The sequence below is a fragment of the Colletotrichum jinshuiense genome, chromosome 4, assembly GCF_051148585.1.
Source record: "Colletotrichum jinshuiense chromosome 4, complete sequence".
Classification (NCBI taxonomy): domain Eukaryota; kingdom Fungi; phylum Ascomycota; class Sordariomycetes; order Glomerellales; family Glomerellaceae; genus Colletotrichum; species Colletotrichum jinshuiense.
This window is the reverse complement of record NC_139311.1, coordinates 2,873,865-2,887,490: the sequence shown is the minus strand read 5'-3', so window position 1 is coordinate 2,887,490 and position 13,626 is coordinate 2,873,865. Positions and strand designations below refer to the sequence as shown.

Here is a 13,626-nt window from a genome sequence, read left to right as displayed (position 1 = left end):
GCTTCTGGGAGTGGTTTTTCGGGTTCTTTTCTCGGGCTTAGAGCTGGAATAAAATACAATATGTCGCTAGGTCCAGGCCGATGCAGTCAGTCAGCTTTGTCGATTGTCTGTCGTTGATCCTTTCCCCAAGTTGCAAGCAGGCCACGCAAAAAAGGTCAGGGCAGTCGAACCTTCCAGGTGAACCTAGCAATCGCTGTCGTTCCACACCTTGCAGGCACCCGCGCCTAGACTGCAGGCTTTGGCGGACCTTTCGCCGGGGATCATGGCCTGAGGTGGTCCGTGTTATTGGCCTGCCTTGCTCACCTACGGACAGCGCATCCACGCTGGAGGGGTTCCCGGGTGGGGCACTTCCGTCATACCTGGGGGGTTCTTGGACGTTGTGTTGAATCTTTTGCCTTCTTTTGATGCGTGCCTACATGCATACACATGCTTGCCATGCTTTGCTAGCTGAATGTTTGTTTTTGGTGTTTGGGAGCAGTGGGATCAAAGGACGTCTCCTAGTGTACCGTCGGCAATTATGTAGGCCAGAGACCAGCCCGAACAATACCAATCAGCCTGGATTAGGATATTTGGGCATATATCATGAGGAATCAAAAGTAAAACAGATAGGACAACATTGGGGTTCACGCTTTGCTCAGCTCACATTTGCGGGAAACAGAGCCCCCTCGGCCCCCATATCCAGCCCGTCGAGCATCCCCATCTCATCCCCGTCGAGCTCGAACCAAAACACGTCGGCGTTCTCCTTAATCCTCGCCGCGCTGCTGCTCTTGGGCAGCGGCACGAGCCCCTTTTGGAGAGACCAGCGTACCAGCACCTGCGCCGCCGTGACTGCCTTCACCTCCTCCCCTGCCTCCTCCGCCCCACGCGGTCCGCCCGCCCGTCCTGCGCCATCCGTGGGCCCGCCGGCATCCCGGTGGCGCCGTCGGACCCGTCGCCGGACCCGCTCCACCACACTCCGCAACACCGGGTCCGCCATCCTCCGGCCCCTCGCCAGCGGGCTATACGCCTGCACCACGATACCGCTCCTCTGGCAATGCCCGACGAGCTCTCGCTGCTGGCACCACGGATGGACCTACACCCCGCTCAGTTAAAATTAGTTTTGACAAAAGAAAACCCCTCCTTTTAGAAAAACAAGGCCTCCCTCCCCCGCAAACCCTGAAGCAGAGGGTTCGGTCGATCGATCGGGGTTTGGAGTTGGGGCCGGGTTGCGAGAACTCACCTCGATCTGATTGACACTCGGCGGCCAAACCCGCGCGTACGCCCTCATCTCCTCCAGCTCCCCGGCCCGGAAGTTGCTCACCCCGACCGCCCTGACCCTGCCCTCGTCCACCAGCCTCTCCAGCGCCGCCCAGATCTCCCTCCGCCGCTCCACGGGCCGGTGCACGAGGAACAGGTCGACGTACCCGCCCTCCCCGGCCACCCGCTGCACGCTGCGCAGCGCGCTCCGGTACGTCTTCTCCGCGGACCCCTCGCACCGCCCAATCTTGGTCGTCAGGAAGTGCTCCCCCCTCCCGGCGCCCGTCCGCCCCAGCCACTCCTGCAGCGCCCTGCCCACATCCGCCTCGTTGCCGTACAGCTGCGCCGTGTCGATGTGCCGGTACCCCGCCTCCAGCGCCGCGAGGCACGCCCGCGCGCAGTCTTCCCCTCTGAGCTGGTAGACGCCAAGGCCTACCCTGGGCATCGCGGCCGCCGTGCCCGCTAGGGTCACCGTTTCCTCCATCGTTGGTGATGGCGGTGACGATGGGCGGCAAAGGGAGAGAAAAAAAAATATGCGGGAAAGCTTGTGGTTGGGTTGGATCTTGCAGAGCTCAAGCCGGCAGGTTTGACTCACATGTTGGTTTGACGTCCAGGCTTACTCCGACCCCACTTGCAAGAGCCACGTAGAAAGACAGTGATACTTCAGAAACTGCAACAAGTCCGACTGGTATTGCAAAAACAAGTACATAAACCCTTGGCTGTTCCACGTCTTTCACGAGGTCTCCTTTCCAAGTATTAACCTTTTCTGGTTCAGCTCCACGATGGCCTATTGGCCAGCATGCAAGTAGAAAATCGTAATGTTACATTCCGTCCGGTCCAAAAAAGAGAAAAAACGCCCTGCGACATCACCACGCATTTCAACACCCCAGAAACCCAGGCAAGACAATTATGCCGTCTTCTTCTTCTTCTTAGGCCTCTCCTCTTCCTCCTCCTCTTCGTCGTCCTCTTCGGCATCGTCCTCCTGGTTGTCAACGTCACTCTCCGCGCTGCCAGAACCCGAACTGTCGTGGTCACTGTCGAATTCCTCGGCGACGTCACTCTCGCTCTCGGCGCGGAAGTCCTCGTCAACACTCTCCTCGTCTTCGTCGGCCGAGCCTCGGTCAGCCTTGGTGCCGACAACCTCCTCTTCGGAGTCATCCATGGCCTGTTCACGGAGGGCAGCCTGGATCAAGTTCGACTCTTCATCGATCTCGTTCTTGACACGCAAGCCCTTCAGTCTGAAAAATTCCTCGAGCCCCTTAAGATCCTCGCGGTTGATGTTGCTGAACTGTGATGAGCCGGCGCCGTTCTTCATCTGCACGGTAATGTCAAAGGTCGAAAGCGCAGACACGGCGCCGCCGACACGAGAGAAGGTGACGGATGCCGTCTGCTCGTATGCGATGTAGGTCGCAGGTTTTGGCACGAACATGAAGGCCTTCTCCAGGCAGTACAAGAAACCTTCGCTGGCCTTGATAGAGCACTTGATACCAAATTGGTTCCGGTGGCTAGAAAGAGTTAGCGTACTATTTCTCAGCACGAAAGGGTCTACAACATACGTCTGGAAGTCCTTTGCAGGGGTCGTGACCTTCTTGTTGGCGAGTCCTCTGAAGATATAGGTGATGACTTGGTGGAGAGGCTGCTCGTAGTGGGGTTGCAGCCTGTCCTTGTACCGCTCCTCTATTTGCTCCTCGGTGAGGTTGATGTCAATCGTGACCTCCTCATCCTTCTTGAACTGCATAACGATAAAAGGGTATCTTGTCTGGCCCTGGCGCAAAGGAGGATCCAGACCGATACACAGCAGAACGTGTGTTTCATCCGGCTTTGGAAGAACCATGAACTTCTTGATGGCGTCGTATTGGATCTTGTAGTCGTAAGTCTTACCACGAAGGCGGAAAGACGCATCGTACATATCGATATCGAAACGTCCTCTGTATAGATGTTAGCAGATTCAGGCCGTGGGGGTGGTCCGAGGGCGCGTACCTGGGTGTAAGATGCAGAATGTCCAGGAACGTGGCGATAGTATCGCCCGCAGTCTCGCCAATCTCAGCCTTCTCCATCAGGGTATCGTAGAACAGTGTGACAGCATTCTTCTCCTCCTCGCCACCCGCATCGCTGCCGGCTTCTTCGCCATCAGCCTCCTTTTTGACAGTTCCGGGGATGTAGAACCGCATCTCGACAAGTTGGTCCTTGCCGGCTCCCGCCTTCTTGCCCTTTCCGCGCGCACCACCCAGATGGCCATTAGTGCCAGTATCGTTCTGGTCCGTCGGGGCCGAGAATTCGACGGCGACCTCGTTGCGACCAGCCAGGTTGGTATTTGAAATCTCAGAGTAGGGAATTTCGAAAGCAGGGCGGTTCTGGACGTTGAAGGAGAGCTCGGCCTTTCCGAAATCGGCCTTGCCCCAGTTCCATCCTCTGAGGGCATGCTCCCTGTTCTCGAGGGCGGTGCTGTACCAGTTCTTGAAGATCTTGCTCAGACGCTCGTAGTCCTGCGCGCCGGGTGGCCAGTCAGTACGACATTCCCTGTACATCAGACAATGCGGGCGCGCTTTGTTACCTCTTGTTGGAATCCATCGAGCTGGATAATGCGCGAGTCTCGGTTGAGGATCTTGATCTCGTAGCCCTTGGCGGCTCGGCTCCACTGCGCCGAGGCGATGTTGCTGTGGTCGAGGGTGAAGGTGTCGCCGCCGCCAGCAGGCTTCCATCCAAGACCGCTCTCGGCGAATCTGCACTTGCCGCTCTCCTTGGACAGATCCAAGTAGATGCTATCGAAGCTCTCGCTGGAAGGTGCCATTGTCAGCTACTGCAGTTTTGGTAAAAACTCGAGGTGGTGTCGAGGATGCGCGTGATGACGGGGAATTGACAATTGTCTTGCACATGTTTGCGTACGAGCGAAGTAGTTCGTTGGCAATGAGGCAAGTAGTCGCATAGCGGGAATCTGTGCAGAGGAAAGAGCTCTAGATGAAGGTGGGCCACTCACATAGCTGCCATGGTTGCTAAGGAGAGATCGAAAAGTTAAGATGGGTCGCTCGTCCTCGTCGAAAGTATACTCCAAATGGGATGCTGCTCACGGCCAAAGGTGCGAGTAGGTGACGTCCAGCTCGAATGGCAGATGGTCTGGATAGGTGGGAGGGATGGAGGTGCCTGGTGGGTTGTCGGTGATGAAATTTCGGGCGTTGGATCTTTGCGCGGCGCTCTCCTTGTCGCGCAAGGCTACCACGGTACGGTGGCACGGAGACGACGCGACTTTCTGTTAAGTGCAGTGGGCCCCTTTTGCTTTTTGGTTCACCCCGGGACGTGCTCCTATTCTTGTTGCTGAGAAGAGTGTTTATGTAAGCGCCAGCATCCCGTTCACGGTCTAGCGCACTTACCCCAACCTTCCTAGGAGTTGGAAGCTGGAGCACGGCCGCCAAGGTGTGGGGTAATTCTACCGAGGGCAACCGGCCGGCTCGAGCTGGAGCAGGAGCTGTTGAGCGTGTCTCAGACAGCTGGGTGATTGGGGTATGCCAGCAAAGCCGGCTAGGCCATGCGTGGCTTTCGGGTGACAGGAGGGCGTTAATATGGTCGATCGGAGCAATGTTTCTTCTCTTCAATTGTCAGGACGTCAACTGGCTTTAGTCACTCCCACCTACCTTTTACCTACTCCTCACCTGCGTGTGCCTGAGCAAGCCGCCGTTTTCCGGACGAACTGCTTGAAACCTCAAAACATCTGATCGACATCTCAATTACTTCGAGCTGGATCCTACGAACCTTTGTCACCAATTTGCCCGTGTGGAAGAACCTTCCAGTCGATAGTGATCATGTCCAGCCCTCCATCCCGTCTCAAGAACATCCTAGGCCATCTCCTTTCATCATCGACACCTCAAAAAAAAGAGCAGCAACCAGCTCACCACATCCATCAGCTTTCTCCCACGTTTTTCCTTGAGCGTGCTGCGGCAATAGAGCCTGATGCCGAGGCGATCTTTCATGTCACGGCAAACGGCCGCATACTGCGCAGGTCCTACATCGAATTCGCAGATAGAGCGCGCGGTCTAGCTTATTATCTGAAGAAACATGGTTTCAAGAAGGTCGGCATCCTGGCGCCCAACACTCCAGCCTTTCTCGAGTCCATTTTTGGTATTGCTGCCGCCGGCGCCGTGAACGTGGCTGTCAACTACAGATTGAAGCCGGATGACATCACGTACATATTCGACTTCGCTGAGGTTGACTCCATCATTGTCGACAAGGAATTCGTCAACCTACTCGATGAATTCAAGGCAAAGCACCCGAACGTGCCCTTTATCGTTGACACCGACACTGATGCCACGGAGGGCGAGTTGAGTGGCCCTTTTGACGATGCCGTATTGGAGGGTCTGCAGTATGATCAGTTGCAAGGCCAAGGATGGGCAGGGCTTCACTCGCAGAGTGGCAACGAGGACGATATGCTTGCCATTCCATTCACGTCAGGAACTACGGTCAGCGTCCTGTCCTTGGCTTTAGGAGGAATCTGACTAACGCTGCGCACAGTCCCGTCCGAAGGGTGTCGTCTACACTCATCGCGGAGCCTACTTGGCTAGTATGTGTCCCAAGAACCCCTAGTTTCCTCTCGCTCAATCTTTGACTTGCGCTGACAATTATGTGTTCTTGAAGCTATTGGCAATATTATAGAATCAGGGCTAAACTACCACAGTGGTCGCTGCAAGTATGTAAGTGATGAGTATGAGTATCGACTTCTCGTAAGATAGCCGCTGACTATGGGGATCGATGATACAGCTGTGGACGCTACCCATGTAAGCCAGAAAGACATGCCAATTCGATACAGTCTAACTAACCTTTATAAAGGTTCCATGCAGTTGGATGGACTTTGTGAGGGAAACCAATCTTAACCTTCGGCGTTTACGTTTGCACTAACTCTTTATTCTAGTCCATGGGCAGTGACAGCGGTGCGCGGCACACACGTGTGTTTGAGAAAAATAGACTATCCTCTCATTTGGAAGCTCCTCAAAGACGAAGGCATCACCCACTTCAATGTAAGTGATACTCATGAGAAAGACTAGATGGTTCGAAACTCTAACTGTGGCGTTCTCAGGCGGCGCCAACGGTCAACACTCTGCTATGCTCTGCAAAGGAGGCGGAGAAACTGCCTCAAGAAGTCAGGGTCACCGTGGCTGCCAGTCCGCCCAGTGCGCATCTGTTTGAGCAGATGGTATGTGCCACTGATCTAGTTGTCATCGTCTTTATCTCTTCAGTATTGACATGAACAGACAAATCTCAACCTCATTCCAGTCCACGTTTATGGGATGACAGAGACCTACGGCCCCATCACCAAAGGCTACCATATGCCGTCGTGGGAGAACCTCCCCACCAACGAAAAGTATGCCAAGATGGCCCGTCAGGGCCACGGATTCTTGACAAGCCTTCCCATCCGCATCATTAAGCAGGATCAACCGGAGGGTATCCTCATCGACGTTGCAAAGGATGGCAAGGAGATCGGCGAGATTGTATTCTTCGGCAACATCTGCGCAAAGGGATACTACAAGGACCCCGAGGCAACGAAGAAGTTGTTCGCTGGAGGCGCGCTGCACTCCGGGGACTTGGCAGTTTGGCATTCGGACGGCGCAGCCCAGATTCTGGATCGAGCCAAGGACATTATCATCTCAGGTAAGAGAAATCGCATCGAATCGTGGAGTCGTCGGGGCTAAGATGTGTCTAGGGGGCGAGAACATTTCATCGGTTGCCCTCGAGAGTATGCTCGTCCAACATCCGGACCTCCTCGAGGCTGCTGTCGTCGCGGTACCTGACTCTCACTGGGGCGAGCGTCCTAAAGCCTACGTAACGGTCAAGGAAGGTAAGACGCTCGAGCCCGGAGAACTTATTTCGTGGGCAAAGCACCATAGCTCGATCAGTAAATTCGTAAGCAATCTCCCCCGCCGGACCTTGACGTCTTGCTCCATGGTGAAACTGACGCAATATCGGCAGATGGTACCACGTGAAGTTGAGGTTGTTGACGAGCTTCCGAAGACTAGTACAGGTAAGCTGAAAAAGAACGTCCTAAGGGAATGGGCAAAGGGGCGAAAGGAGTGATGCAGATGGAGTAGATGTGCTATTTCTGCATATTGTTCGATATTGTGCATAACTGCTGTCAGAGATGTCGGGAAGTTAGAAAGTGGAAATAAAGCTGTGGGAGGATGCTACCACGATTAATACAGGATAAGACAAGCCGCTTCTAGGTCTTTGGTTGTATTTTCCATCGGCTAGTTCAACTGATATATTTGGGTGACAAAGCAAGCTGGCTGCCGGCTCTCGCAGGCCTGCCTTTTCCCCGAGCGCTCCTATCGGAGAATTGGAGGGAATAATGGAGGTCGATAAAGGAGAGAAGTCAGCAAGAGGTATGATAGAAACAGGGGAGAGATGGTCGTAGATGAAAGTGTGTAGCGTGCCTTGGCTTTTTTGCTTTGTCTAGGTGGTTCGCGTAATTCAGCCACCCGCATGGCTGTATGGATATACGTTCAGGCCCAGCGCCTTTTCGGATGGAGTTGAAAGCACCGCTTTTAACGTTCAACAGCTAACGTGTTGTTCCACTCCCTCCGTTTCAAAGCGGCCGTCTCGCTCCTTACGTAGTGGATTGGCCTGATCACCCAGTCTAACCAGCGACCGAGACAGGGTACTGGATAGGCAAGTGCTCAAGATACCTTGGGTTGGGAAGGCAGAATCAGAAGGGGGTTAAAGCGCTTACGTGAAAAGAACAATTTGGAACCCCAGGGCATCCTCAAGCAGGGCCAGGTTCTTGCCCATAGCAAGGGACAACCCACGCCGGTTACACTCAGCAGTGCGAGGGATTTGAAAGCCTATTTTGGCCGTCCCTTACGCCACAAATAAACCAAGGCTAGGATGGGGGCTTCCATGACGTGGGCAGACAAAGATGCTTCAGACAATTCGACGCACTGGTCAACCCAATCAGCTTTCTTGACGAGTGCCTGAGCAGCAGAAACAAGCCACAAGCAAAGGACACGAACTATTACTTCCACCAAGGCCTACGGCAGTACATAGAGGCCATCCGAAGGCCCGCAAGACCAGAAGAGTGGAACCACGCCATGAAGGGGCTTCTCCTTGGGAAACGGACGGTAAAGGAAACTGGTGCCACTTTACTGACACGAGTTCCCCAAACGGAGATGAGCCAGATTTCAAATGGACCCCGACGGCTTGCCAAGCTTGTCAGCTTGACCAGCTGCCGTAGGGCAAAGTCCTCGGTTTATCATGGGTCGGGTCCCGGGGAGGCACCCTGGACTCTGACCCGTGGCCCGCTCAATAAGGAAAAGGAGGGCATTGCGGGATAAAACCCAGACACGGCCAAGGCAGCCGCTGGATCACTAACCCTTGCACGGCGACTCTACTCTCAATGGGTATCGCATTATGATGCCACGGCCGTTGGGCCACGGTGGAAAGGCTTCCTTCCGTCAAAATCGAGACCATCACATCCTTGGCTACATTCTCACCGACATATGTACATCAAGATCTTGCCCCTTTCCCGGCCGAACCCGTGTGTCTGCGTAACGTGAGAAGATATCCGACACTGGTTTCGATGGCCACTTGCGCAGGGTCCATTTTGATTACTGTCTCGAGTCCAACTATGAGGTCCTTCCTATCTCGAATATGCACCGAGGCGTCATCCAGTGGGTTGATCGACGAGGGTATTGGAAGGCAGGCTTTCTTGACACTTGTCAGTCCACTCCTACCTTAGCACGTGTTGTCAACCTAGCCGCCCCTGATACGAGCATCCGAGATTCAGGGCCGCTCGAGTCAGACCTCCGTCAGCTCTCTTGAGGCCAGAGTTCCGCTATCGCCACTTACAACAAAACCAACAAACAAAAAAACCACCCGACTTGGATGACGGCCAGAAACCTCTCAGGCCTGGCGAAGCCGGAGACCAAGCCAAGCAGCGTGGTTTTGCCCAGACCCTGTGTAGCACGCAGACACGACGGACACGGCTGCATTATGCAGGTGACTGTGGATATAGGCTGCTTCTCCAACCAAGAAAGACAGGGCGCGCGCACAAGTCGCTGCTCAGGATTGGGCGAGAGTATCCATGTAGGCGCTGCAACACACATTGGGGGCCTTCCGCGACCCATGCCCGTACGTGCCGGCCAGCAACCGCGGATCCTTTTGAGCGGTCTGCGTCTGTGTTTCCCGAAGCCGAGCTCACATGGAAATTGCCCTATCGACTAGTTCATGTTTCGCGTCTGACCCTCATAAAGCCCACCTTGACCCCTCCTCGAGAAAACCAAGTCTCAAGGCATCATTGACAGCGTCAGTGACGGTACGAATGTGAGAGCTGACAGAGTTTGGACGAAGAGAAATCGACAGGCAGCGAGTTACTAGACTTGCCCCAGCTAGTAAGTCGGTTCACTGAGGCAGTCGACTATGAGATAAGACAAGGAAAAAAGTGAGGGGAAAGAGAAAAACAGAAGGAGACGAGAGAGCCTACCAGTGCTTGTCGGGAATGAGCTCGGTATGGGTAGTGGCCCGATGAAGAGACGGTGGAGGAGAAAATGTTCATGACCCCCCCCCCCCCGGACAAGCCACGGCTAGCTTGCCGTACAAAAGAGAAAATGAGAAGACACTGACCAACGCCCCCCTAGATCGAGATCTCAAAGGAACGACGACGACACCAACGACAGGTCATTGATAAATTGGTCAAGCCGTCATCGCCGGTAGGCGAAGCAAAGCAACGAGTCAACAACGCCCGGGACTCGTTCGGTGTGTCCTGCATCCCCTGCGCCGCCGCAGAGAATTTTTCCCCCAAAAGCCCTGTAGTGGAGTGACTCTGGCATAAAGGCAGGCCACCCCGATCCCCGATTGATGGTCTTTGGAGCGCCGGCCGTACTGAGCTCGCATCCCGCCGCCGTACGCCACGGAGTCTATCTTCGTTACTACCACGAAAGTCAGTTCACTTGAGCAGCTGTCGTAATCGGCTGACTCTGTTGGACCCCTGGCGTTGGAGAAGAGTGGTCCGTCTAGAGACCGAAGTCACTCCACGAGAACGGTGTATGGGCGAATCCGGCGCCACACGTTGTCTCCCGATTGCCCACTGTTCTCTGCGACCCCTGGGGACGCTGTTGCATTTGTTCCGGGCTGTTGGCCAGAAACTCTTCTGGTGGTGTCTAACGGCAGCCTGCGTCCACTGAGATTATCTGGCCGAGCGCCTCGCCTGGAGTCTCCCAACCGTGGCTGGCTTAATCGACCTTGTCCGATCTTGGCTCTCGTGGATCGGAGGCCTTTCCTCGGCTCTGGAATTGACGGTACGTACGGGAACGGAGTCGAAGCTTCGAAATAGCAAACGAAACCTGTATAAATCGCCAACGGCTTTGCGTTGTTCAGGGACCCGGAAGGTGGGATTCGAAAGGGGTTTCTCTAATCGAACCAAGACCCCTCGCCACCCCGGCAAGAAGACAGGATGGCCAACGCGCCAAACGACAACACCCCTTTCTACGAGTATCTCGTGGATGACCCGGAGGTAAGTAAATCATACTGCGCATCACATCGCATTTTCGCTCGGTCCTTCTCCACGGAGTGCCGTCTTCAGGGGCTCGTTCCCTGATGGTCAGGTCTCGAACCAAACAACCGGCTTGAATCATACATCCCACCCACCATTCCATTACCCTTGATCCGCCAAACGCAGCGACATAAGATGTGACCAGAGACACGCTAGACCAAGCGGTCGGAAGCGAGTACATAATGTCGCGGGGCGGACATCGACCTTAGCCACATCCTCCAGGAGAGAAGCGATGAGGGGTCTACACATGATCCGAGACCGTGCGAGACCCTTCATTACTCTTCGCTGCGATCGCCTCCGAGAAGACGGCTGTGGATATGAACGGAGGGCGGCGGGGTGGCAAGGAGCCGACAGCCTGTGTGCCACCAGGAATGGGGTGATGACAAGGTGGTGTTTTCAGAAGCCCGTTCGGCAGTTGATGAGACAGGAGGCAGCAAACGAGGCGACAAGGAGTAGAGAAGACCGTGTTGAAAAGACTGCTTCTGGAAGAATTAAAAAAAATTGAGGACAATGTCTGACCATATTTCTATCAGCAGATGATGGCTTCGACGCCGTTGTCCCCGCACTTCTCTCCCGAAGTTTTCGGAGGGGCCTTCGACGTCCGCCACCGCCCGCACCACGCCACTCGGCCCGGTAATCAGACCACCCAGGGTCTAGGCCATAATCGACCCAATTTGATGAATGATTCGGCCACGGCGACACCGGTCAATCAGAGTCAAAGCATTGCGGGTGTGCCTGGGCCGGCAGCAGAGGCGCAACATGCCCCAGGCCTCCAGCAGCACCATCGCCAACAGCTACTGCAGCCGCAGCTCCATCCTTCAGCCCTGGGCCTTGGTCTGGGGTTGACACATGCCGAGAGCCAGGGTCACCTTCACCACCAATTCGACCCATCGGTAACGGCATCAACTCTTGCCAACCCCCAGGGTGGTCCGTCATCGCTGCTCCATTCGCTAGGCAATCAGCAAGTACCCGTCGCATGGCTTCCACCCGGATATGGGGCCCCGTTGCTCCATGACGGCCAGCAGCAGCAGGTTGGTGCGACATCTTCCACGGCCGTCAATTCGCCTGTCACTATTTCTGCGCCGGGCGGCCTGGGCGACAGCAGCGCCGGTGTTGGTGACCACTTGTTCGATTTTGGTTTTGCTGCACCACCAGGCGAGCCGTCCTTCCTTGGCGGAGAATATGCCGACATCACGCCACTTTCCACAGCAGCAGCAGCAGCAGCAGCAGCAGTGACAGCTCACCCGCAACCAACAGCCTCTTTCGACTTCCACTCTTCGCCATGGCGGCCTCGGCTTCAAGACAGTAGCTCCGTCACCTTGACCCCAAACATAGCAGCCGTCGCCGCAGCCGAATTGAACCACGACGCGCGGAAACACAGCAAAGGCAGCATGGAAGACGACAGCGACGTCAAGGACCCGTCGTGGGATGACGACGACGACGAGAACGACTCCCCTGAACGAACTGGCGGGGCCGGAATAAATAGGGCGTCATCCAGGTCTCGAAGGCAACAGCGAAAGGGCAAGCGCCGTGCCGTGGCTGATCCCGGCGCCACCGGCGGCGCCGACGACGACGAACCCACCAGCCCGGCGGGCCGCACCAGCATCAGCGGCCGATCCATCAAGTCAGTCTCGGGCGCCTCATCGGCCGGGTCCAGCAGCAAGACGGCACCAGCGCCACGTCTGCGCAGCGCCTCGCGCACGTCCAAGAACGTCTCGCAAAAGCCGGCCGACACGCCCGAAGAACGGCGGACGCGCGCGTCGCACAACCTGGTCGAGAAACAGTACCGTAACCGGCTCAACGCCCAATTCGAAGGTCTTCTGAATGCCTTACCCGAGCAGGTGCGCGGGCCGGCGGGCGGCGGGGACGGCGACGAATCGGACCCGCAGCAGACGGCGGATCAGGACCGACGGGTCAGCAAGGCCGAGGTGCTGGACATGGCGCGTCGGCACATCAAGAACCTGGAGCGAGAGCGGGACGTTCTGCACCGCGAACGGGGGGAGATGCTGCGCAGCTTGGAGGCGTTGGAGCGGGAGGCGGCCGTGACTGGCGGTGGACGGCTGGACGAGTACCTCGACGTCGAAGGGGGGCCGGATGAGAGAGGCGAGTCGTGGAGGAATGCTTGAGGGAGTTCTGTGGCTTTTTCGCACCCCGCGCCCCTCCACCCACCCACCCTCTCTCCCTACCAGTTGTCGGGTGCGTAGGCGTGTGATGCAGGTTCGGGATGGGGGGTGATGGGGAGCGCGTGAGGTCAAGCCCAAAACTCGGAGGCAAGGGTGCCGGTGGGAAAGGTCCTCGGAGCTTCGCCGACCGTCCGATGACATGCCGCGCGGGGGACGCCATGCCCCAGCAATTGGCCGGTCGGTCCTCTCTCCCCCTCCCCCCACCGTCTCAGATATCGACAACCGGATCGGGTGAAGGGTTGTCACGCAACTCCCATCCCACAATCATTTCCCAGACTTTCTTTTCTTGAGGTCGAAATTGGAAGGGGGAGGGGGGAGAGGTTTCCTTTTTTTTTTTCCTTCTTCAATTTTAATCGAGGGCGCGACCCGTTTGGGTTTCAGGGTTACGGAATTCGTACTTTTTGGATTTCCCTTTTTTCCCCTTTTCCCTTTTCCCCTTTTCCCCGTTTGCCCTTTTTTCGGGTTTCCCCTCCCCCACGGGCAAAAAGCACGGGCGAAAATTCGTCTCACGAACAACGGAGAAAAGAGCATCGTCTCCATTGGGCGGGGGGCGTGGTTTTCTTCCAATGGCAATATTGACGACCGTCGTAAGCAAGCGGCATCCGTGGGCGAAAGAGGGCATAGACCGGTATACTGGTGGGGGGAGGAGGACCGGAGACAGGGCCAGGCATCACGAAG

At 56.0% G+C, this 13,626-nt stretch overlaps 4 protein-coding genes across 4 annotated transcripts; 2 read left to right on the top strand and 2 right to left on the bottom strand.

Annotated features, from left to right (window-relative positions):
* Nucleotides 1-634: 634 nt before the first annotated feature.
* EsH8_IV_000715 (NADP-dependent oxidoreductase domain-containing protein) lies at nucleotides 635-1,720 on the bottom strand (the record flags this gene model as incomplete). The annotated part of the gene is made up of 2 exons (XM_083265605.1): nucleotides 635-1,072; nucleotides 1,220-1,720. The coding sequence occupies 2 exons, from the start codon at nucleotides 1,718-1,720 to the stop codon at nucleotides 635-637; spliced, it is 939 nt and encodes a 312-aa protein (XP_083124500.1).
* Nucleotides 1,721-2,143: 423 nt separating this feature from the next.
* EsH8_IV_000714 (uncharacterized protein) lies at nucleotides 2,144-4,224 on the bottom strand (the record flags this gene model as incomplete). Its single annotated transcript, XM_083265604.1, has 5 exons — nucleotides 2,144-2,741; nucleotides 2,793-3,164; nucleotides 3,217-3,722; nucleotides 3,791-4,013; nucleotides 4,214-4,224. The coding sequence occupies 5 exons, from the start codon at nucleotides 4,222-4,224 to the stop codon at nucleotides 2,144-2,146; spliced, it is 1,710 nt and encodes a 569-aa protein (XP_083124499.1).
* Nucleotides 4,225-5,033: 809 nt separating this feature from the next.
* On the top strand, nucleotides 5,034-7,296 carry EsH8_IV_000713 (uncharacterized protein; the record flags this gene model as incomplete). The annotated part of the gene is made up of 10 exons (XM_083265603.1): nucleotides 5,034-5,687; nucleotides 5,740-5,788; nucleotides 5,863-5,918; nucleotides 5,986-6,002; nucleotides 6,055-6,078; nucleotides 6,137-6,242; nucleotides 6,302-6,418; nucleotides 6,477-6,873; nucleotides 6,926-7,125; nucleotides 7,192-7,296. 10 exons carry the CDS (start codon nucleotides 5,034-5,036, stop codon nucleotides 7,294-7,296), a joined length of 1,725 nt encoding a protein of 574 aa, XP_083124498.1.
* Nucleotides 7,297-10,666: 3,370 nt separating this feature from the next.
* On the top strand, nucleotides 10,667-12,891 carry EsH8_IV_000712 (basic helix-loop-helix domain-containing protein; the record flags this gene model as incomplete). Its single annotated transcript, XM_083265602.1, has 2 exons — nucleotides 10,667-10,726; nucleotides 11,299-12,891. The coding sequence occupies 2 exons, from the start codon at nucleotides 10,667-10,669 to the stop codon at nucleotides 12,889-12,891; spliced, it is 1,653 nt and encodes a 550-aa protein (XP_083124497.1).
* Nucleotides 12,892-13,626: the final 735 nt, after the last annotated feature.